Source organism: Bison bison, unplaced genomic scaffold (assembly GCF_000754665.1).
Source record: "Bison bison bison isolate TAMUID 2011002044 unplaced genomic scaffold, Bison_UMD1.0 scf7180017864290, whole genome shotgun sequence".
Classification (NCBI taxonomy): domain Eukaryota; kingdom Metazoa; phylum Chordata; class Mammalia; order Artiodactyla; family Bovidae; genus Bison; species Bison bison.
In genome coordinates this window covers 1528991-1554918 of record NW_011494862.1, presented here as the reverse complement: position 1 = coordinate 1554918, position 25928 = coordinate 1528991, and the positions used below count along the sequence as shown (strand labels likewise).

The window sequence follows — 25928 nt, the reverse complement described above, 5'->3', positions numbered from 1 at the left end:
GTGCCGTCCTGGCTCACACTGTTAGATTTGAAAAGAAGTGGTCAAAGAAGAAAAATCTCTCTTGAATTATTACTTACTAATATCTCCTCCTTATTCATTACCTTTATGAAAAAGCTCATTTTTTTTTACTCAATATATTTATCTTACTCTAAAAATAAAGAGAATCCATTCTGGCCCCGGAGTCATGTTTTGTTTGTTTATTTTTGGCAAAGTTCTCCTATTTTACGATTATAGCATTCAACGATGACCTTACTTTAATGCCTCAAACACATAAAAGATTACTAGTAAAGGAGCATTTTTAAGTATTGCAAGCAAAACAAAATGAATGCCCTGAAATTAGATTATACTGATTATAAAGTGCTTGAAAAACAACACTGATTAATCTTGAGATATGGTCAGGGAAGCTCCCATGCAATTGGTAAGGAAGATGCAAATGAATGTTGTGTAACTGGATCCTAAGTGTGTTACAATGCAGCAGGAAAAAATTCTGTGGCAGTTCATCTTGTCAAGAACACAAGTAATGTACTGGTCCTCATCAAAAAAACATATCCATTGCATCAATAAATGCAGATCTAGCTAAATCATTCTGACCAATTACAGAACGGAGCCAGTATCAGCGATCACAATGGACAGGAGCTGAGAGAGGGAAGGCACTGTGCCCTTTCATCTTGGTAGATGGGTAGCATCTGACCAGTGAAACTGATCTTTCTGGGCTATTACAGCAGGAGTTGGAGTCCATCTCATTAGTGACCCATCAGAAAGTTCCTAGCTTCTCACAATCAAATTGGTGTGCAAAAGGATACCAGAAATACACATTACCCCTGGATAATCTAAGCATGTTCCATGAATTTATGAAAATGCAACAAAAAATGTCCCATCTTTAAAGCGCTGTGCCCACTGGTGAAGTCATTACCTGTCCTAGTGTTGGTCAAAACCACGGTAAGTTATCAAAATTCTTCAAGCCAACAAATTTCCTAAGTGACCAAATCAAGCAGAACTGCAGAGAGCTTTTCCAAAGAAAACCACCCCCAAACCAATTACCATCAACTGGCCAAAGCCTTCATTTGCTTTTCACTTCTGTTTTGACCGTAAGACAGAAGTAGAGCTATGCCTCCTTAATAATTTTTAGCCCCACTACCCGAAGCAAACGTGAAGCCTCAAAAATTTGAAGCACAATTTCAGGAGTCAAGAGCCTACAGTTTGGAACAGACATAAATAAAACCCCAGATAATGAAAATGTTAGATATGATATTAACTGATAAGATAGCTAAGAGAATAGTCTATGAAAATTTGATTCAAGTCAAAGTAGCTAAGGCAGGATTTCAAAAAAAGAAAGTCAAGAAGACCTATGATGCATTTGAGCCAAGAGAGGTTTTCTAGGCAACAAAATACCAAAAGAGGGGTAAAGCCTACATTTCCTCATTCTCAAGTTATCATAAAACTTCCTTACTTTCAATAGGTCTGCTGATATTGAGCAGATAGAGGGTAGAGAGGAAGTTAGAAGTTCACTGCTGTGAACAAGTGCTACTCAAATTTTAGACTATATTTTTCAACTCTGTCAGTTCTTTTCTTATACTTAAATGATTATCCTGGCTATTAAATAATCTCTTCTCCCTACTTTCACCTACAGAAATGAAACCTTTTACATTTTTTTAGTTTTCAAATTCAAGTCCTGTATATCTTATAACAATGGTGAAAAAATTAAGCTTTCTTATTCATCCAAGAGTTAGAAATTTTCATTTCCTACATTACATACTCACTTTGTCCTACATAATAAGTAATGGTTGCTGCTGCTGCTAAGTTGCTTTGGTCGTGTCCGACTCTGTGAGATCCCATAGACGGCAGCCCATCAGTCTCCTCCGTCCCTGGGATTCTCCAGGCAAGAACACTGGAGTGGGTTGCCATTTCCTTCTCCAATGCATGAAAGTGAAAAGTGAAAGTGAAGTCGCTCAGTGGTGTCAGACTCTTAGCAACCCCATGGGCTGCAGCCTACCAGGCTCCTCCGACCATGGGAGTTTCCAGGCAAGAGTACTGGAGTAGGGTGCCACTGCCTGGTTAGCAATGAGTAAATATCAAAAGAGCTAAGGTTAGACTATTAAGCATATTTTAGGCATGGAATAATTTCCCCTAGTAAATACTATCCAGTAGTCCCCTTGTATTAGTGGAGGGTATGTTCCAAGACTCCTGGTAGATGCATGAAACCGAAGACTGTACTGAACTCTGTACATACAATGCTTTTTCTTTTACCAATGATAAAGTTTAATTTACAATTAGGCACAGTTAGAGATTAACAATAGTACATAACACTAAAATAGAACAATTATAACAATATATGTAATAAAAGTTATGTGAATGCAGTCTCTCAAAATATTGTACAAATTTAGTGCTTTCTCCATCTCAATTAAGCACTTATCACACACTATGGCCATAGCTTTTGCACCTTGAGGAGTAAAACTTGCACAATTTTTTCTTCTCTTTTTCACAATTTCACCAATAGAAGATTTGTTCTTACCATAGATCTTAGCAATCTCAGATACAATTTTTTTTTCTTTTCCTTATTAAGTCAAGAATTTTTACCTTTTCACTTAAAGGATGCACATTTTATGACTTGTCTCAGGCATATTGAATGGCCAGCAGCACTACTCTTGTGCTTTTGGGGCTATTAATATGTGAAACGTAAAATAAAGGCCATTTGAAAACAAGCACTGGGATACCAGAACAGTTGATGGGATGACTCTCCTGGCTACTAAGTGACTACGGGCAGGATATGTTGGAATCACGTGCCTCTGGGTGAGTGGAGCGGGACAGTGCGTGATTTTACCACATTAATCAGAACAGTGCACAATTTAAAACTTATAAATTGTTTACCTCTGGAATTTTCCATTTAATATTTTTGGACTGCTGTTGACCACAGGTTACTGAAACAGTGGAAAGCAAAACCACAAATAGGGTGGTGGGGCTACTACAAACCAGAGGATCAGTTCTTCCCAAGTCATTTTCCCTTCATTTTTTCCTGTATCTTTTCATTTTAAGGATTTAGGTTAATAGCTTAAAATTCATCAATGTTTTACTGCAAGATATTTGCAACATTTGCTTAACTCAGATATCTACAAACATCAAAATTCATCTTGAGCTACCTAGACACATCAAAATGTACCTCTATCTATTATAAATGAGGTTTATTTGATTTAAAATGTTGACAAGGCATTAATTACATCAATATTGTTTGTAAATATGTAGCTGCCAACACTGTTAAACACAGCTTCACCAAGATGTTGGTAACACAACTCAAGAATCCAGAAAGCATATTTGAGTTGAGAGAGCTTTGCATAATTTGGGCCACTGGGCAGAAACATTCTGGGTTGCAGGGATAGAGTTAATCTGAGATAACTGTCTTCATTTCTACTTCCTAAACTAATAGCTCTATTAAGCAGCAGAGAAAATTGAAACATTGACTATTTTTTCACCAGTTGGTAAAACTCTCCAATTTATCACCTTCAATTTCAGAGAGAGGAAAGGAAGAAATAGAAAGAAGTTGAGGGCAGTTATGCAAATCACAGGGTTTTTACTACTTAAACTTTGGCATTGGGATCAGTGGAAAAGCAAATGAGTATCTGAAGTTTTAAAAATATTGTCCTTTAATCCATTAATTTCATATATGGGAATCTAATCTAAGAAAAGAGTGAAAAAATACATGATTATGTTAACTGAAAAAGTTGAAAATAAATTATCTGTAGGGTACCATTTCAGTTACATGAAAATAAAAATGTTAATCCTGGTTGCCTTAATGAGATTTTTTTATCTGATGATATATTAATTCAGATATATTATTATTCATATTTATTCAGAAGTTGAAATAGCAAAAAACAAAGAGAAGCAAAACAAAACAACCAAAGTCAGGGGCATTTAAAGTAACTCGCCCCAACTATTTCCTGCTAGATTTTGATCACAAAAGTTTCAAGAATACTAAATTAGTTCTCTTTATTTGAAATGATTAAGACATGGACAGCTTTTATGCAGGAAAGGTAATGAGAAGGTTAAAAATCAATGCAAATTAAAACGAAGAAAGGAATGTCCCATGTCTTTATTAAGCTTAATCAGCTTTTTGCTGAAGATGAAGAGCAAGTTGGATTTTGTACCTCAATCTTCCACTAATTAACCTGATGACCTTGGAGAGGTCATGCCATAATAAAATTACTCTTCATTTAGATTGTATTTTACATTTTATAAAGATCTTTGGAGCATACTGGATATTTAATCCTCAGTTTTTAATAATCCTCATCTATAAAATGAAGTCTTCAGACAGATATTTATGGGTCCCTTTTGGGCTCAAAGTTCTACAATTTTGTCAAATGTAACCACAAAGACTATAACAAAAAAGAATATATTCAGATCTTTTTTGGTTAGGTTTATTAACTTTTACCATCCATTCTGACCAAAAACAGTAGATAGTTGCCAAATTAACACTCCACTTCACCCTGTCTGATTAGTTTTATCACACAGTCTATGTGGTAGGGTTAGACAGACATCTTTATTTAACTATCATACCTCTTCTTACTGTGCCCCAAACAACTGTTTACAATTTTCAGATATAAAATGCCAAAACCTCTTGTCTTAAAGGTAAATTCTTAAAACTGGATACATCATTTTACCTCCTAGCATCTGCACTCAAATTTCAATTTTATAATTTGCTGAGGGTTATAACATTATGCACTATGCTGTTAGTAAAGAGTGAAGGGAATTAGACCACAGAGAGTTTTAAATGACCATTTTTAAGATGACCGTATTTTGAATAGCTAAAAAAAAAAAGGTGAAATTGAGTCACGGAGATGAATTTTCTTTTCAATAAGTTCACTGAACTTCAATCTCTGAAGCATTTGAAATAGCAAGTAATTAGCTGAAGGAAATATATGATTCATGAGTAGAACTGCCTGATTTATAGCTTTTAAACTCTACTTTCACAGAGAGAAAAAATTATCAGCACTTTATAAAGAGAAAAAGATTATCAGTCACTTCCCACAACAGAAACAAAAGAAACAGGAGTTTTACTGTCTTCTTCGTTTCTAAATAACGCAACAGCCCTTTCTTTGTGGAAATACTTGGCTACTTTAAAGTAAATCAAACAAAGGAAGTTACAGTAAAATATCCAAGAGACTAAACAGCTTGGCACCAGTTGAGGGAAACATCACGTACAAGTGGGCAAGACAGAGAGGGGCTGGCAGGTCCCTGAAAAATGCTAACGTGGAGGGATGTGCAGAGATGCACAGAAACAACTGGCATGGAGCCTTCTGGAGTGTGAAATCCACTGGCCACGGCACAAGTTTTTTCTGGCATCTTCTGGTTTGGTAAGTCCTAGCTTCCAGGGCTGAGCTATCTTGACTTGCTGAGCATACTTTTACTTAGAAGGAAGATGTTTTGGGAGAATAGCACAAAAGCAAGTTCCACCCTTGGCCTTTTATTTCATAGATAACAATGGTATGGATTTGGGGAACCTTCTAGACTGGCGTACACTCTAAAAGAAAAAAAAAATGATGAGAAAAAAGTATAAAAAGATGTAAAACAGAGCTTTATTCCATTGACATGGTGTACTTCTATTTTTCAAAACTAGTGTTCTACACTTAAATTGCACTCTAAATATAATTATTATTATTTTTTAATATGGAGAGAAAGGTTCCCCTTAAAATGGCTTATTTATTCTATTTTGAGAATATCTCAACTGCTAGCCAGAGGTACACCACTCAAAGGTAATGTTCCTTCACTTCATTTCTGCTTGTTTTTTTTAATTGGAGGATAACTGCTTTACAATGTTGTATTGGTTTCCGCCAGATATCGACAAGAATCAGCCATACACACACATTTATCCCCTACCTCTTGAGACTCCTTCCTAACTCCCACTTTATCACACCCTTCTAGGGTGTCACGGAGCACCGGGCTGAGCTCCCTGCGTCATACAGCAAATTCCCACTAGCCGTCTATTTTACACACGGTAGTGTGTACATGTCCATGCTACTTTCTCAGTTCATCCCACCGTCTCCTTCCCCCGCTGTGCTCTTAAGTCTGTTCTCTATTGCTGCCCTGCAAATAGGTGCATCACATTTCTGCTTGTTTTTTAGAGATGTGTTCACTTGGGGACTTCCAAGTGAGTTAAGCAGAAAGATTAAAGTTAATGGATTAGAATTCAGTGAAGGAAACGATTCTGTAAATATCAATGCAGAAATATTTAAATTAAGTGAAATAGATTACAGATTGAATCTATTACAAAGCACTAAACAACTTTCCAAATCTTTAAGTTTTAATAAGAGTAGAATGTGGAATACCAAATTACACGGAATAATACAACTCTATTTTGTCAAAGAAAGAATGACTGAAATAATGTTGGATAAAGAAAAAACAAGTTAAATTTCTATTTCATCTTTGTATGAAAACAAATCCAAAGAAGACAGTCTCCATGTTACTTGTAGGAAATCTCCCTGTATTAATTATTGCTACAGAAGCAATGCTCTTCTGTTTTATGGTCATACTGCATGCACTGAAAGGACATTGTATAGGATGAAATTGCCCCAATTACTGGAGTGGGTAGCCATTCCCTTTTCCAGGGTAGCCCAAGAATACTGGAATGGGTAGCCTATCCCTTCTCCAGGGGATCTTCCCAACCCAGGAATCGAACCCAGGTCTCCCACATTGCAGGTGGATTCTTTACCAGCTGAGCTACCAGGGAAGCTCTATTTTAATCATAATAAAATTTGAAGATACCAATAATAGCCTCTCTCCATTTTCTTTTTATTTGGGGGAGGATAGGTAAAAAGGGAATTAGAGGGTAGGCTAAAGTCCTTTAAACAAAACTTTACTATCTTTCTTAGGCCATGTTAGAGATCTTGAATTTGGCATGCTGATGCAGTAGATTAGTTTAATATCATTGTTTACAGTTTTCTGGGTGCTTTACAACCATTTTATATAACTATGTTATTCTTCCCCCTTTTTTATGTTAACAGACACTGCTTCCCAGCCAAGAGCTGGAGGTTATTAATGGCCGGTCTACAAGCCCAGTGGGTTTCCCTGGTGGTTCAGATGGTAAAGAATCCACCTGCAATAAAGGAGACCTAGGTTTGATCCCTGGGTTGGAAAGATCCCCTGGAGAAGGGAATGGCTACTCATTCCAGTATCCTTGCCTGGAGAATTCCATGGACAGAGGAGCATGGTGGGCTACAATCCATGGGTCACAAAGAGTCAGACATGACTGAGTGACTAACACTTTTACAAGCCCAGAATATGGTATCTGCAGATTAGAATTTTGAATCAGAATTACCACCAGTGATGGCTAGAGTTGGAAGAGTAAGACCTCCCAGAAACCACAATAAAATTTCCTTGTAAGAGTAATTCAGTATCTCTATATCTCTATATTTATCTGTCCTATTGGGATCATTAGTAGTGAGTCAGATGGCCCTGGGTATGAATCCTGGTTCTAATCTTTACCTTAGATAATTTATTTCAACTCTCTAAGCCTCACTCTACTCATCTGTATAATGGGGATAAGAACAGTACCTATTTAAAAAGTTTCTATGAGTATTAATGATAGAATGTATGGACAGATTAGCCATGTCTGCACACAAATATTCACTTGCAAAAGTAGACTGGTTGTTTACTATTATTGTTCCATCAATAAACACTAGAGCTGAAGTAGACTATGGAGATAGTCTTCTCCAGCAATTTTTTTGTTGTTGTTAAGAAAAGGCAAAGATTCAAAATGATTCAATTGTTTAAGATAATACACCTCAATAAAGACAGAGCTAGAACTCAAACTCATGGCTTATTCCCAGGCTCTTTCCACTTTGTTGCCCCCAGTACTTACATACATCTGAGCAAGCAAGAAAGAAAAGTTGGATCAAAACAATATATAAGTCCCACACTTGGCCATAAGAACTGATTTTTATTGTGTTCTTCCCTCTAATCCAACGTCATCTCTAACATTTGTGGGGTCACATATCATAAGTCTAAATATGGAAGAATATAAACTAAGCTACCTCCAATACTCCTACCTTAAGAGACATCGCTTCCTATGGAAGACCAGATTGAATTTAGAAATCTTGAATGCCTTGGATATGGTAGTGCAGGGGGATCTAGCTTGTGGACCATGCCATACCCCATTCTTTCTCCACGTCCCAGTACTGTCAGGGGTCTTGTATGTGGGCCCTCCCCCCGATATGTACACTCTCTGCTTGGACAGCCAGCATGTCTAAACTTCCACACAACTCTCTCAAGCCAAACTGCTGCCTCTTGGCCACTCTCTGGACCTAAAGTTATGCTTTCCTGCAGCACACCCAGGAAAGACGTCTGCATAGACCCTGGAAGTGAGTTCAAAGCCATTTGAGCAGAAATGTGGGAGTCTAGTGGATGCAGTATAGACTGGAAGGGGTAGCACAGGTGCTCCCTCGACCCAGCAGCCTCTTCACCCCCTGGAGCAGAACACAGGTGGACAAAGACTAGGCTAGGCTCTCTATAAGCACAGGGTCCAGGAAGAAGACTCCTCCTGCCCCAAGAGGAGCACTCTTCTAATCATGTCATTTGATATGGGGCAAAGTGGAATTAATCCCTTTTAATAAATGGTCATTGGCCTATCATCTTCCTAACAGAGGTGTGAGATAAATTTGTTGACCAATAAGGTCTATTCTTTTTCAGTTCTGCTAGATCCAAGATTTCCCATCCTTATTGACTATACAAGTAGATAGAGAATGACTCACCAACTGTAAGGAAATCAACCTATCATGGTCATATTTCAGTGCCATGCATCTGGGGTCCCAGGAGGCTCCAGGCTGGCAGAATTCTATGACTTTATTCCCTCCCACCCAAGGGCACAGGCAATTAGTTGGCTTCACATTTGGTGCTATAGTACGGCCACATCTGAAGAAGCAGAAAAATAAACCTGCATAGCCGAGAGGATGCATTCCCCCTGTGATGCTGTCTGTAGAAGACTTTCTGGTGCCCTTAGAGAAAAAGGTCCCTCTATTTCCCTTTGCCATCTTACAGACTTCCTTAGCAAATATTTACTGAAAGACTGGGTCCTGATGCTCCATTGTAAAGAAGTACTGATACTATTCAGGTCTTCTCTTTATAACAGCAGAACCTCCATTTTCACCAAGAAGGCTCCAATCTTGTCCTACACATAAAACAGCCCCAGAGCAAAGCTAGTTGAGAAAGAGAAAGGTAATGGGGGACTTTGGGGGAAAGTTAGATCAGTGACCAACTGCTTGAATACAGCTCCTTGTGCATATCACAGTCTGTTCATCTTTTGAAAAGCATTCAACATGCTGGGTACAAATGACCCCTTCGATGTTTTTCACCTGAAAATTTTAGAGAAGAAATGCTGCTTCTCAGTCAAATCTCCCCCTTCTCTGCCGGTCACAATGCCGCCTCACTGGGACTGTTCTGTGTCGGTGCCTCCTCAGCCACTGTTGTTGTAACTCTGTACTTTTCTGCCTGCGTATGTCAGTCAGGAAGGAGACAGGAAATTCTAGTCACCCTCACAGCAGCTGCGCCATTCCTCCTCTCCTCCTCCAATGACGTCGGTTGGCTTTGGTGACACGAGGTCAGGAACTGAGCCACAGTGAAGGTCAGGAAGATAGGTCAGTGTTTATGCCGTTGTTGGGCTGGGGATCCTGCTGAGGTTATTTGCTTTCTTCCTTTCTATACTGTTTCTCTTTCCGTTCCTCTTTTTCTAATGTGGAGCCCAAGCATCCTGTTTTCAAAACATCTGACTGTTTTGCCACTGAGGAACTCAGGCTCTGATGCATTTCACTGAAGTGCAAGACAATTCTAATTCAGGAGGCGATAAAAGTTAAAACAAAAATTAATGAATAAGTGTATGCAGGCGAGCTGTGGTTACAGAAAACAGCTCTCACACATCTAGCTGAACTTGGGCTGCTGGCAGAAGTTCACTAGACATTCTTCTCATCTTGAAAGACAATGTCTTTGCTTCGTAAACCTCCTGCTTAATCTATTCCATCTTGCTGTAATTCTTGGGAGGAAAATAATCTACAATACTGAGCCACCTGACTGCATCTTTCTCTGTAATTCTGGAATTCCATTTGGCCTAAAGGATGAGGGAAATTTGGGCTAAGGAGAAGTCATAGAAAGTTTCTTATCTAACTCTCTGAGCTCTGAAGTTCACTTGGGACAGTTGTAATATTTGAGTCACAGCTTTCTTCAAAATGGTTAAGAAAAAACAATAAACAAATACATCCCAAACAAGGTGAACCAAATATAGACTACTTGCTTTTCCTCTACTAAGTGCAGTCGATATTCTACCATTTGCATGTAGACTGGCACACATCTAATCCCCAAACACTAAAGCAAAACACTGGCTCTCCCATCACCATTCTTATGTAAGTTCAGAGGCTGCAAACAAAACTCAGCAGTCACTTAGCTGATCACAACTAGAGACACATTTTTTTTGCAAATATGGAGTGGATGCTTCCTAGGTGGCTCTCGTGGTAAAGAGCCTGCCTGCCAATGCAGGAGACGAAAGAGATGCGGGTTCGATCCTTGGGTTGGGAAGATCCCCTGGAGAAGGGCATGGCAACCCACTCCAGTATTCTTGCCTCAAGAATCCCATGGACAGAGGAGCCTGTTACACAGAGTTGGATATGACTGAAGCCACTTACACACTTAGCAACAATGGATGCTATGAATAAATGATCACTTCTTGAACTTTTCCTACATATCAGGGGCCTTGCTAAGTGCTTCAGATGCATAATCTCAGTCTTCACAGCAACCTCAGCAACATAGGTACCACTTTTATCCCTGTTTTACAGAGAAGAAAACTAAGTCTTAGAGCAGTTAAGTAAGTTGGCCAAGGCCAAGTAGCTAATAAACGACAGAAACAGGATTTCAACCGTAATCTTTTGACTCCAAAGCCCATGCTTTTCACATACTTCCAGTATAGAATATCTTCACACTTACTTCCAAGTCTGTAACTCAGAGATTTGCCACAGCATCTTTATTCACTGAGAGTAAGCCAAAGATGACCAAAAAAGACTACATGATGATGATGATAATTTTAAACAGCAGTTCAGATGAAATACTCAAATAATTTTGACAATAGTTAAAATTGAATATGGAATTTTAATTTTACCACAGATAATTTGGTTCCTCCTAAACTGGTATAAATCAAGATCTTTTTGGTGGCCATAAAAATATTCTCATTATATTACATTATATGTGCTATGACTTAAGCTTCACCTGAGATGATTATCTGGATAATTAAGACTTTGGGGTTGGGGGTAAATGGCTAAGTAAAAAGAGAGAGATCTTTGTAAAAACTGAAATTGACTTCTGCTGTCAGCTGGGCATTATTCATCACAGGGTAATTGCTTTGCCCTATAACCTCTCCAATGTAGCTCTAGAAACAGGTAAAGCTGCATGCCTTCTACTTAAGCTAACTGTGTCAACATTAAGGTTTAGCCTTTTCTTTAGGGTTAGCTCTATTCAACTTTCATTGCTTCCTGCACATGACACCATAAAGAGAAGCGGAAGCCCGAAGCATTTAGAATTCTCACTAGGACCTACATGGTCCCTGGTGTCAGTGTCTCGTGAACTATACATTGAATATGAAATTATTTATAATAAATTTGCAAGACACACAATGTCTAATTTCAGCACTCCATACACTAAACTAGTTAGAATACATAAGGCACCAACATTCAAAATTAAAACTAATGGCAATTTGCAGTTTTTCAATGAGTAACCTTTTTCTGCCTCTAAAGCTAGGTGCCTACTTTATCTTAGTGACTCCAGAAGAAAGTTCAAGGTATCCTTTATGGTGAAACTTGCTGGGGAAAAAAAAAAAAAAAAACTACCCCTAAACACTGAATCTACATCTTGCATACGTATCAATGATCACAAAATGCAAAGAACAAAGACTCTATGAATTCTTCAAAGGGGGCTAGAGCTTGTGTGAGAGTCCTTCTGTGTACATGGACGCCAGTGTGGTTTGGAGAAGTTACACAGTTAAGCCCTTCTCATGGGGAAGCAGTTGGTTGAGATTTACAACAGCCTGGAAAAACCCAGAATTTAGCTTCAATTGAGAAATTCAGAGAAAAGTCAATAAATAGTTAAACCTCAACCTTTTTTTCCAACTTGAATCTGAACTAGATTTTGAGAGAGACTTTTTTTTTTTTTTTGCCCTTTCATTAACCAATAAACAAGAGTAAGAAAAGTCCACTCTCTGTGCAACCCCACTAAACTTTGGGATGTGATGCTTCCTCTGCTCAGATCCTTTGAGCAGGAGCCAGCAAGTCTTGATAGGAAGGCAATCCTTTTAACCCCAGGAAAAAGGGAGGAGGGACACACACTCAGGGCTGGAAAGGGCATTTGGCAGGTGTGAAGCAAAGTCTCTTCCCATTCCCAGAACTCTTAAGACAAAAGATAATACCTCAGGCTAGGATGATTGGAGATTTTGAAATGTGTATTTATGAGGGTGCAGTGTTAAGATTTCAATTAAAATAATAGATAAATACACATATGTTCATATGTATATGTATGTAATTAACATTCTATGAGAGAAAAATACAAACAAAAAGCAACAACTCTCATTTCATAAATTAGCACTCTAAATCCAGGTGTTACTTAAACAAATGATATAATGGTAGATAATTAAAGCGCCCCAACACTAAGTTTTGTCTGGGCATTGTACATAAAACCATTTCTTTGCAATATGAGTGGGACTTCATTTCAAACGATTCCATTATGCAAAGCAGCAAACTTTAAAAAAGTAATTTTCTGTTTTGGAGACAAAGTATATTGCTTCTTTTTTTAATCTTAGGTCATACCAGCATCCGAAAAGAAAGGTTTGAGAATCCTAGAATGTCCTGAGAATTTCAGAATTTAGGAAACTTCAGGGCAAATCATTCTCGCCATTGGTATACAGAAGTCGCATTATTTTCTTGTTCAAAAAACATATATAACACTTGATTGCAACACAACAATTTCACCTATGGATTCATTCAGATATAAAACAAAAAATTTTTTCACTTGTATAGTGATTTGTATACTTCATAAACACTTCTCACCTTAAACACATTCCAAAAGACATCAATAAGAAAAAGGTTTGGTTTCTGGGGATGGTACTGAGGATAATAGCTTGGGCTGAAGCATCAAGACACAAGCAAAGTGTGGCATTTTAAAACAGAATCATCGGAGGCAAATTAACAAAGCTGATAGTCGAGTCCCCGTGCACCTCTGCAGCTGGCAGAGGCCAGGAGAGCCCACAGCTCGCGGCGCGGTCACACTTTCATGAATAAAACGGTCATCTCTTACCTTGTTAGATGCCATCTCACTGACAGAGCGGTAGGTCTGTATGGTCTCTAGCTGGTCTAAGCACCAGTCCAGTTCCTCTAGCGTTTCCATTGCTAATTTTTGATAAGATTCTTCTGCAAACAAACACACAGACATGTAGTTAGGCTGGAGCGGCTGCAGACTGTCCATAGCCGAGTCACCGCTGCCGCCGCTGATCCCGGCGCTACTGAAGGTGGCCCCGTGCTCCTTCATTATTTGCGCGCCGACTCCTTCCTTCCAGCTCTCTCCACCAGGAGAACAAATCACCGTGGTGCTCTGCCCGGGATGGCTGATGCCAAGTTTTCACCCCCCCGCCCCCGGGCTAGATGAGGTGTCTGCGATCTACCAAGAAACTTCCTCTGAGGAAGAAGGCGGGGAACCGGCTCTTAAAAGCTCATCTGCATACATGAGTCCTAAAACTAAAGGCAGAAGCAGTCAGTTTTCTCAGGCTTTCTGTGCCTTAGTCATCTCGGGATTCTTTAGGGTGCGTGATGTCATTTCTGAGTGTTTGCAATCTAGAGGAGAAATGAGGAAAGCGTTTTCTCATTTGGCTTTTCTTCTAAATGAAACGTACAACCGAAAAGTGGAGGGGGAAACTGACAGTTACGTTGGAAGGCCTGTGCATTCATTCATTCCGGGGGAATGTGCAAATGTTGGAATAACTTTCAGTTCAGCAGACACTGACCCACACAAGTGAGGGGAGAAGGCTAGTCCTCCTCCGTTCTGAGTCTCCCTTTAAGTCGAGGCAAAATGAGGTCTCCCCGATAAGGCTTCAGTCTCAGAGACACTGTCTGGAGTTTTACGTGAACACATTTATTGGCCCTGGAGTCTAGGCAGTTCTTGTTATACTAAACAAAGCTAAAACTTCTCTTCTTCAACTCCCAGGATCACAGGGAAATTCTGAACCGGACTTTTAGGTGGAGCCAGATGTGACCGTGGCAGATTTTTTGATGAAGGCTGGGGGCTCAGATTTGTTACCATAGGAATGTAGGCTTTCTGTAAATATTTCTCAGTGGTCTGTTAAAAAAAAAAAATAGAGCATTGCTTTTAAGTTCATATTTTTGCTGGGTAATGAAACTGTTTTTAAGTGTTTGCAGTACATCATTCCATACCCAAAAGTTTGTGAGTCTAAGCTAACACTTAAGGCTACTGAGTTAAGAACCCTATCTTAATAAACACTGAAATTAATTTTATAAATGCTACATGAACTAATGATGCTACAGACAGCTATAAAAACTATTTGGGCTCTCCTGCATATGTGACTGATATTGAGGGGAACAACATCCTTTAAGTCTACAGAGCTTTCTGGAATGGAAGCACACAATAGACACTATTAAAATTAAAAATCTCACATGAAATTCTATTATAAAGAAAAGACTCACATGTTCCTGTCATATTTAGAATACATTTTTTTATATGTTCATACAGAACTCCTAGGGAGACCACATAGTTCATTGTTATTATTTGAGTAATTTTATGTGTGTGACACTCACACTTGAAGCAGAAAGGGGAATAAACACAAGAGAGATTCCAAGTGGCTGGAACCACTTAGCACAGACGCACATTTCAAAGAAGAGGTGTTTTGTTTATCCCCCACATATGCTTACCCTTCAGGGAAACCAGGGGTTAAAATTCAATATCCTGTATGTCACACTTAAAAAGCCACAAAACCACTGGAGGTGACTTCCTCCTTTTTTTTCACACTCCTCAAAAATGTGCAGACCAGAATTCAGGTGTTTTTAGTAAAACTCATTTCAAGCTAGACTCACACATGCCTTCCTTCCTTTCTTCCTCAATTTTGCCATGCTGCTTCAAGGCAAAGCATCTCCTCATTGACTCTCTGTTGTGTATCTGAAACACCCCCTCTTCTCTATTTCCTTCCAGAAGAGTACTTCAGCTAAGGAAGCTTTTTGTGAAGTGACAGAACTCTCCCATTCTCCCTCCAGACCTCTCATAAAAAAGTCTAACCACTTCCTAACTCCTCAGGCTTCACCACCCTGGTATCTTCCACATCACAACCCATGGTTCTCAGCAATTAAGATTAGGCATTCACTAGGATGGTGGGGAGTGAGCAGCTTGTGTGGAGCATTTTGAATAGACTGATGTACAAAATGACTGTGGGATGATATGTTACATTTCTCTTTCAGGAAGAGGAAAAAAGGGATCAGATCTCCACTCACAAAGAAAAACAGTAAGGATAGCAGTGAAGCCCTGAAGAAAGAGGAAAACTCTTCAATGATCTATCAATTAAGTGCCATCACCACAACTCATTCCTTGTCTATTATACAGAAAGAGCACACACATGCTCCTAGAGTTGGGACAAGAGTGAGATGCCAGGGACTTCCCTGGTAGTCCAGTGGCTAAGACTCCATGCTTCCAATACAAGGGGCCCCGGTTCAATCCCTGGTCAGGGAACTAGATCTCACATGCTGCAACTAAAGATCCTGGGTGCCACAACTAAGACACAGCACAGCCAAATAAATAAAAATAAATATTAAAAAAAATTAGTGAGGTGCCAGTGACTGGCCAACAGATATGGCAGGATCTTACTCCACTGCTTTCTCTTATTCTGGTCATTCACGATATTTTCTGGGTAAAAAGTTAAATTTTGAAGTAAATGAAAATTTGCTCCTTCCCAGATTCTTCATCCATTGTCAAGGCTTTCTTTATGGCCCCTTTGAGAGCCTTCTTATCACAGTAACTAAGGCAGGAGGCACAGATGTCAGAGTGGCTTAAGGATGGGGGCATCACAGCCCAGCTACTTATCAGTACAGTCAAAGGAAAGGATCAGTGCAGCTCAGGCTGGCCTCCACACTAGAACTCTGTGGCTCTAGCACCAAATCTCATGCTTGGTATCTAGTAGACTCTCAGTAGATACTCAGAGGAATGGAAACGAAAGTGCTTGCCCAAGCAGCATGCAAATACTTGGGTATCTGGAGGCTGAGGATATATCTGGAGCACTGAGGAAAGAGCACCAGCTTTGAAGTGAACCTCAGGCATTTTGACTTTCTCTCCTACCACTTACTGCATGATCCTGGAACTCTATTTCCCACATCTTCAAATAAGGAGAATATCTATCTCATAAAGTTATAAAGGGGCTAAATGAGATAAAGTATATAAAATATCTCCATGATGTGTGTGTGTGTATGTTAGTCACTCAGTCGTGTCCAATTCTCTGTGGTCCTATGGACTGTAGCCTGCCAGGTTCCTCTGTTCATGGGATTCTCCAGGCAAGAATACTGGAGTGGGTAGACATTCCCTTCTCCAGGGGATCTTCTTGGACCAGGGATCGAACACCGGTCTCTTGAATTGCAGGCAGATTCTTTACCATCTGAGCCACCAGGGAAGCCCCATCTCATAGGATAATCAGTTCGTAGTAGGTAATCAGTCAGAAGTATAATTATTAGCGACAATCAAAGGAACCCCCCAAACCTGGTTTGTGAGGGTGGGGAGGAAAGAGAAGAGAGATAGAAGAATTGCATATTCAAAAGAGGTTTTATAGTCGGAATCAGTTCCATAATTGGCTGGGCCCAGTGAAAAATGGAATGTACGATCCCTTGTTCAAAAAGCAGGAAAAAGTGCTGTGAAAGGTCTTAAAATGTGAAGCTTTTTTCTTTTTTCTGAAGTTGCTCTCTCTCAACATTTTGTGGAGGTATTGTTATTTTTTCTAAGTAAACTGCTTATTATAAAATAGTTCTAGATTTACAGAAATGTTGCAGAGATAATAGAGAGTTTGCATTACCCCATATCCAGGGTTCCCTATAGTTAATATCTTAAAATGGCACATTTGTCACAATGAATGAATGGCACGGTGTGTTTCATTTACCCTTTAATATCATGTTACTTCAGGCAGAGGGATACCAGGAGGAGAGTGCAGACCCTTGTAGGACCCCAGAGACTGTGCAGCCTCTGACTTAGGGCCCATGCACAACTTACCAGTTGCTGGAGGGCACCTACCTGCCAACTTCCAAACTGTGTTTCATGCCCCAGGCCTGGGCAGGCTCTGGGGAAGTCAGACATTCCCCTTTGCCATGGTGCCAATGCCTCAAGCCCCAGAAAACAGGCTACAACCTCTGCACAAGGATGCACTAGATACCTTGGTTGGGGTGGACAAGAGGATCAAGACATGGCCCCTGTCTACTGTGGCACTGCCATGCTGGCCCAGGGCAGGGATGGCTGCTCCCATGCCCCACCTGAGACTTTGCAAAGGCATCCATGTCCAACTCAAACCCTCTCTGCACTTGGACCCAGGCCCTCACTGGGAGTGGACAGCAGCAGTGGTCCTGGGACGGGGGAGGGGGAGGGGTGCTGGAGGAGCCCCAGGACGACAAGGATCAGGGAAACTGGTGCTGAGAATACTTCCAGGGGAGACAGGCAGGTGGCAGGAGATGGGGCACAGCATGAGCTGATGCTCCAAGTCACCAGGGTCTATGCTCCATTTCCCCATCAGACTTTACTTAAAAATCAGATCAAAGATAAAAGCATCACAAGTTTCAGGACTGAGACTATAAGGTCCTTGTGAGTGAGGAGCCCTGCTGTGCAGGTCACGTGCCCACAAAGCTGGTTATGTTCCTTTTCTTACAAAAATGACTCTGGGAAGGAAGGATACTTAGCACCTCAGAAGCAAGTCTTAAGAGGATAAGAGCAGATAATGGGACTACGTATGGTCATGGGGTGACCCTACTTGTCAAGAATTTTCAGAGGGAAGAAGGAGCTGGGAGAACCTCCCTTCTGTGTTTCCCTTCTTTTCCTCTTTCACTTCAACAAGAATGACAAAAGATTTACTTCCTTCTGTGGGTCTGATAAGTATTGCATTTCATGCTGAGAAACAGGAAGAAAGGATGAATGAATAATTATAATATTAATCTGATAATTATACATGGCATTCATAAAGCTCTTTCCTCAAAGGAGCGCCAGGACACTACCCATTAATCCTTGCAACATCTCTGTGCGATAAACACCGAAGAGGTATGACTTATCTCTAATGCACCTTAAGGCACAACCTAAATCACAGGCTAAATTAACCGAGCAAGATTTCCAGGGCAAGACCATATCTTGGTCAATAAAATAGAGGATTCACTACAGGGCTGGAAATCCATGCATTCCTGAAATTGCTGTGTTTAAAGTGGCATCTTACCCTTGGGTCTTTTCTGTTTCAAATTGTGTAATTGCTTTCCTGAATGTTGTCATTTCTCGAGTCTCCTCTTCCCTTTTCTGATCCACCTAACACAGCTATTAGCAAAATATTTACTGTGCAATATTTACTCAGAAGACTGGCTTGGTTCTGGTCCCTCCTCTTGTTTCTGTGGGTAACCTCAGGCAAGTTACCTAAGTTTGCTGAGAATACATTTCTCTATCTGGAAAGTGAATATAAGAAGAATACTTACACTGTTCTGACAGGGAAGCTAAAATAGGAGAATTCACACAAAACAAGACTTTACCTTTAAGTTTAATGCACTTTTATAAATATCACATTTATTATTATAGAGAAGATATCGGTGCATTGGAGACAACTAGAATATTATAGAGAAGCAAAATATTTGAAATGATAAAATGTCACATTTGACCAAGCAGAGATCACTATTGTTATCCCCCTGTGTATGTCCTTTCATGTAGCATGCATATAGTCAAAATAGACAACACTTGGAATTCCCCAGTGGTCCAGTGGCTAGGCCTCCATGCTTTCAATGCCAAGGGCCCGGGGTTTGATCCCTGGTTGGGAAACTAAGATCCCACAAGCCATGCAGCATGGCCAAAAAAAAAAAAAAAAAAAGAAAGGAAAATAGGCAACATTGTACAAACTGTTGCATAACATTCTTCTTTTTCAGTCAATGATCTCCCCTCTTCTGCTTTAATAATTTTCCAGCTCAGCTAATATTTAGCTCATATTTCAGTATTCCCAGTTTTTTTCATGCAAATTCAGTAGAACATGTGTGCGTATGTCTATGTGTTCTAGAAGAGAGGTATTGAATGGGAGAGATGCAGAGAAGGGCAAAAGGAAAGGGCAATGAGAAACCTCAGCCTGGCCATAAATAGCAAGCTGCTCAGACCTGGAAAGCAGGGAACCGGATTTTGAGCAATGATGAAGTCAATGGTCCAGCTGGTAACAGACCTTAGATGCCCTAAAAGTTGGCCCCACACTCTGTGCAGGAAAGCAGGATCTTATTACTGATCTCTGGGAAAAAATCAAGATGGAGGACCTTTACATAATTATATCATTTGGCTTAGAAGCCATCAGAATGAGGATTTCTCAATACAGATGAGAAAACTGGGTCTCAGAGAGGTCCCAAATTCATATAATTAGCAGATGAAAGCATCACAATACACCCCCAATATAAATTTTCTATAAACTCTATCTAAATGCAGTTTGTTTTTTATTGAGATATGATTGGCATACAAAAAAGCTGGGCATGTTTCATGTATACAGCTTGATGAGTTTGAAGATAAGTAAATACCTGTGAAATTATCACCATAAATAATCTCATAAACTCAACCATCACCTCTAAAAGTTTCCTCCCTCCTTCTTTGTGTATGTGTGTGTGTGTATACGTGTGTGATAAGAACATTTAAAGAAGATCTATCTTAACTAATATTTACAAATATTATACAGTATGGTGAGCCATAGGTATCATGCTATATAGCAGGTCTCTAGGATTTTATTCACTTTGAGGATCTGAAACTATGTACCTTTTGATCAACACTTCTCCAATCCTCCATCACCCCTGGTAACTAGTACTCTCAGCTTTTATGAGTTTGAGTAATTCAGATTCCTGATATAAGGGATCATTCTAAATGCAATTTTAACACAGCTTTGTAGATATCACAAACCAATCTGTCAAGATTCCCAGACTTTCGACCCCAACCCAGGGCATAGAAAAAAAAATAAGTAACCTTTTGTTTCTCTTCCCTGACAGCTCAGTTGGTAAAGAATCCACCTGCAATGCAGGAGACCCCAGTTCGATTCCTGGGTTCATTAAGATCCCCTGGGGAAGGGATAGACTACCCACTCCAGTATTCTTGGGCTTCCCTTGTGGTTCAGCTGGTAAAGAATCCGCCTGCAATGTGGGAGACCTGGGTTTGATCCCTGGGTTGGGAAGATCCCCTGGAGAAGGGATAGGCTACCCACTCCAGTATTCTGGCCTAGAAAATTCCATGGACTGTATAGTCCATGGGGTCACAAAGAGTCAGACATGACTGAGCGACTTTCACAGTTCTGTGTCTCTCTCTCACATAGTCAGAACTCTTCATTAGAGAAGGTGGTACTATTTTCAAAATTGTGTGGTGGTTAGATCAATCAGAACAATTGCAATAGGCAAAGACAGAGAGGAATCTCATGAATGTAAACACTGAGTAAAAGAAACTAGAGGTTAAAAATCACATAAAATGTGATGCAATTTATATAAAATTTCAAAGAAGCAAAAATGAATCTATGATGTTAGTTAGATCTATGATGTCAAGATAGTGGTTCCCTTGGAGGGTTAGCAACCAGGCAAGAACTGGAGGGGGACTTCCATGGGGCTGACAATGATGTACTTCTTAGTCTAGATACTAATTACAAGAGTCTGTTCACTTTATGAAAATTCCCTGATTTCTACATGTGTGATTTGTGTACTTTTCCCTGTCTTCCTGATGTTTTGTGTATGTATTCAACAGAGAGACTCACCTAGGGAAACTCCAGTTTAAAAAAAAGGAACAGGGTTTCTAAAAAAAATGTTTCCCTTCCTTTCGTTGAACCATAGCAATGGGTAGAAACAGAATTTGAGTTAAATCACACACAGCTGAAAAGGATATTGGTTTTGACATTGCATAGACCAGGATGCTCTTACCAACTCAAAACTGAGTGGAACATGCTGATGTTTGGCCCGGCTGTCTACAGAGCCTGACTCTACAATTCATTTACTAGTGCTGTGACCTAGCTATGAGAATTAAGTGAAGCAAGGCATGCCAAGGCTTTGATATGGAGCTTAGTACCTGTCTGTCAGGAACATTTTCCTCTACCCCATCTTCCCACAAGCCTCTGCCTTGTCCTGGCCACTTTCCTGAGGGTGTGTGAGTACTCAGTCACTTAGTTGTGTCTGACTCTTTGTGACCCCCTGGACTGTAGCCCGCCAGGTTCCTCTGTCCATGGAATTCTCCAGGCAAGAATACTGGAGTGGGTTGCCATTTCCTCCTCCAGATGATCTTCCTGACCCAAGGATTGAACCTGTATCTCCTGCATTGGCAGGTGGTTTCTTTACCACTAAGCCACCTGGAAAGCCCATTCCTGAGAGTAGATGGCCATATATTTGATAGCTGAGTTGGTAGAGTTTTGCTCTGGCCCTGGGATTTAGTGGTAGGGGAAGACATATAAAGTGGCCATGAAATCCTAAAGTCTGCCTCTAGATGCATGACCTTAGATAGGAAACTGGTTCTTGATAGGTTAGAGCTTATTGGGTTTCACTTCTAAAATATAGAACTTGCCGAATTTGTCATTCTGCATTCACCCAATCGCAATTGACACACCCAATTAAAGGACATTTAGATGACGAGAATTGTATAAGAAAGTCACTTGTTCATGCATGTATTCCACAAAATATGCACTGAGTGTCTAGCACACCCCAAGCCTCCTGCTGGGGCCACAGCAATGAAGAAGAGGTGTTCATTGATTGCACACTTCTCCATCTTCAAAACTGTCATTCTGTAACACTGGGTGCCTTCTCATCTTCCTTCTCTCCCTTGCTCCCACCCCAGCTTGCACTGCACCTTTGCGAAAGTCAGAAAAACTTGCTGTCCCTTAGCAGACATAGCCCTTGAGCAGAAAGCTTGAAAAGTGAGGGAAGGGCTGAATTTCAGCTCCCTTCACCACCTTTTGAGTACTTTTGATCAGTACCCAAACTACACAGTGACCTTTTGCAATGATCCAGTGGCACATGGATGTAAGGGCAAGCTAGCATGAAGCTTGCCCTGGTCACAGCAAAGCCTGCACTTTGAACCTCAAAACAAAGTAAACCCTTGATGTTGAAAGGAAAGCATCCCAAGACCTCCACATTGCGAATATCATTAAATAACTGAAATAATATTAAGCCTCTGTAAAATAACAATAAAATTAATTCTGTAGACTCACTGTTATCTTTAAATGCAGTTTTTGTAGATAAAATTTCGAAAGCAAGGGCTCCCTTGGGAAAAAATGTTAAAAGAGTCCTTGACGGAGAAAATTCTTCTTCTGATTCTTGGAAGTGAGAAGTGTATATGAATTGGATTCTCTACATCCAGCTAATAACTAGCTTTTTCCATAAGATTCTAGCCCTGTAGATGTTTTCCTAGATTCAAAGGGCTTTGAAGTTAGCAGACTTGTTTCACTCCTTGGTTCCTCCACAAAATGCAATAAGTATCTGTTAAAATGTAAAAGTATTTCACACATATGGAAATAAGCCTCTTTTTTATTTAAAACGATTTGGCTATAAGCCTATTTGTTTAGTGATCTTGGTTATGATCTTTGGTTTTTCCCCTGACAATTAACAATAGCTGTTCTTTTCATTAAGTCCAAAGGTAGATATTTTCTTTTATAACTCTTAGGTAAATGACATGCACTTGTGTCAGAGTGCAACTTTTCCAGAAGGCTGTTGATTTAAACTTGAGTCAAACATTCTTAGAACAAACCCCAGGAACTGGAGAACACTCACACAGTGTTCTCACACAGTTCTTCCAAAGGCTATCTGTGAGCCCCAAATGGTCTCTCTTTAGGCAGGACTTTGTTAATGTGTCTTTATAAATATGAGGGACTTTGCAATTGCACATGACAGGGATTTCACTCTGGGTGGATTCACGGAAGAAGAGGTTCACTGCCCTCAAGGGAAATCACAGTGAAAAGTAGGTCATTTTGATGCTGATCTCCTTAGCAAACTCCTCTAAGACTATGAGTTAAAAAAAAAACACCAGTCACAACTAGCTTTTGTATATACAACTTGACAGTTTACCAAGTGCTTTCACTTGCAGATCTCATTTTCCTCTTGAAAAATAAATCCCATGAGATAGAAAGCATTATTATTATGACATAGATTTTCCATTATGCATGTGAGAAATCTGAGGCCTGGAGAGGTTTAATAATTTGCTCAAAGTCATCTGATGAAAGACAGAGAGAGAGAGAGATGAGAGATGAAGAGGGAGGGAGAGAGAACAGAGAAAGGAAGGCAGCAGAAGGAGAACCTAAGTTCTCTGATTCTGAATTCCAGGATCTTTTTGGCTAAGCCATGAGGTCTGTCACAAACAAATGGCCCAACTTTCTCTTCTTTCACCCCAGGTAAGATTGCACAAGGAGAAACTGTCTCTGACGTGCCCGCCTCATAACTTTGTTTCCTTTCAGTGTCTTTACCCTTGCCAAAGCCTGCTCTCCAGAAGGACTCTGACTTTGGCTTTACTTACCAACAAGAATTTGTACTCATTTAGGTAACAACATGTACCACCAATGTGAAAGGGTGCCCAAGGAACTTAATTATCTACCCATGCTAGTGTTAAAGGCAATGATACAAGAAAGCCTTCAGTCATGGAGATCAGTTGGTGTCCAATTATTTTTCTAATACAAGAAATATTTATGAAGAATATGTGCTCGTTCACTTTAGTTGTGTCCTACTCTTTGCAATCCTATGGACCATAACCCACCAGGCTCCTCTGTCCATGGGATTTCCCAGGCAAGAATCCTGGAGTGGGTTGCCATGTGCTCCTCCAGGGGATCTTCCCAACCTAGGGATCAAGCCCTTATCTCCTGCATCTCCTGAACTGCAGGCAGATTCTTTTTTTACTGCTGAGCCACCAGGGAAGCCCGTTATGAAGATTTTAGAGTAGAAGTTAAAAGCTGGTCTCTGGAACTAGACAGTCTGGGTTCATATTCCCTTGTTTAACCTTAGAGAAGTTACTTCTCTGTGCCTCAGTTTCCTCACCAATGTAATGAGAATAAAATATGTGTAATATCATGTATGAGATGAGTCGCCAGTCCAGGTTCGATGCACGATGCTGGATGCTTGGGGCTGGTGCACTGGTACGGCCCAGAGGGAGGGTATGGGGAGGGAGGAGGGAGGAGGGTTCAGGATGGGGAGCACGGGAATACTTGTGGCGGATTCATTTTGATGTTGGGCAAAACTAATACAATATTGTAAAGTTTAAAAATAAAATAAAATTAAAAAAAATGATGTTTATATAATGGATTGTAGTCTTTAATTAATTAATAAATAAATAAATGTAAAGTGCTTAAGACAGTCCATGATATAAGGATCAGATAAATGTTGGCTATTGTTTGTTGAATACGAGACAACAAATGTTTATGTAATGAGTGGATTTTTATGTAGTAGAAGGAAATGGCAACCCACTCCAGTATTCTTGCCTGGAGAATTCCATGGACGGAGGAGCCTGGCGGGTCACAGTCCATGGGATTGTAAAGAATCAGACACAACTGAGCGACTAACACTTTCTTTCTTTCATCATGTTATAGGCACAGCATGGAACTCTAAGGGTATAATGGTGAATTCTATAAACATAGTTTTTGCTTACTCAAAGCCTAGATTCTAGCAGGAAGAGACAATTATACAAAAACTTATTGAATTGCAATTGGCAGGGGAGCTACTAAAATTTTTAGAGTGTTCTAAGAATTTATAACAAGGATAACAGGACTCAAAAGTTTGAGAAGTGGGATGTGATAGAAAGTTTAGGGAAGGTCTAACATACAAGATCTGATGGAATAAGAATTAGGTGCAAAGAGGAAGGAAGGCATTCCAGGCAGGAAAAACATCAGAGCATACTCCATGGACTGAGATCTGTCCATGTGGTAGGAACACACCAGGAGAAAAAGACTGATGTGAGTTTAGATCAGGTTCTGCACAGCTATGGGATGGCCATGGAGAGAAACCTGGGATGGCCTAGCCAAATGTGCATGTAAAACATATCACTCTCCATGCAACCTAGAGAATGAACTTGAAGATGAGAATAGCTGCAAGGAGGCTAGCTAAATAGTATTTAAAAGCTCAGGATATGGAGGAAGACAGCCAAGTTTACTTTCTGGCTCTGTCATTTCTTTTGTTAGCAGTGCGAACTTGGGTGAGTTACTTAATTTTTCTGAGTTTTAATTTCCTCATTTCTAAAATTGTGGGACATATATCTTTCTGGTGGGGTGGTTATGAGGATTAAATGAAGTAATTCACATTATAGCACTTAGAACAGTAACCAGCCTCGAAAGTATTCATGCCAGTTGCTAGTAGTAACTTATTTTATTGCCTTAGCCTATGCAGGAGATAGAGATGGCTAGAATTATAATGTAGCATTGCAGATGGAGAGAGACAAATGTATTTGAGATATTTATGAGCTGAAACTATATGATCCCTAGGATGATGGTAATTGGTTGATGATCAAAACCCTCTGTTATCTGAGCTTTTCAGATCAGAATGTGATTTCTGTCAGCGTATTTTAACTTTATTTTTCTTATACTAGGTCAGTTTTCATTCCAATCCCAAAGAAAGGCAATGCCAAAGAATGCTCAAACTACCGCACAATTGCACTCATCTCACATGCTAGTAAAGTAATGCTCAAAATTCTCCAAGCCAGGCTTCAGCAATACGTGAACCGTGAACTTC

At 40.0% G+C, this 25928-nt stretch overlaps 1 protein-coding gene across 1 annotated transcript in view; it reads right to left on the bottom strand.

Annotated features, from left to right (window-relative positions):
- The window catches only part of PDE4B (phosphodiesterase 4B, cAMP-specific), a 45049-nt gene extending 30912 nt beyond the window's left edge, over window positions 1-14137 (bottom strand). The window contains exon 1 of the mRNA XM_010850271.1: window positions 13312-14137. Within this exon, the coding sequence (XP_010848573.1) occupies window positions 13312-13542 (231 nt within the window). The 5' untranslated portion in view covers window positions 13543-14137. The remainder of the gene's footprint in view (window positions 1-13311) is intronic.
- Window positions 14138-25928: the final 11791 nt, after the last annotated feature.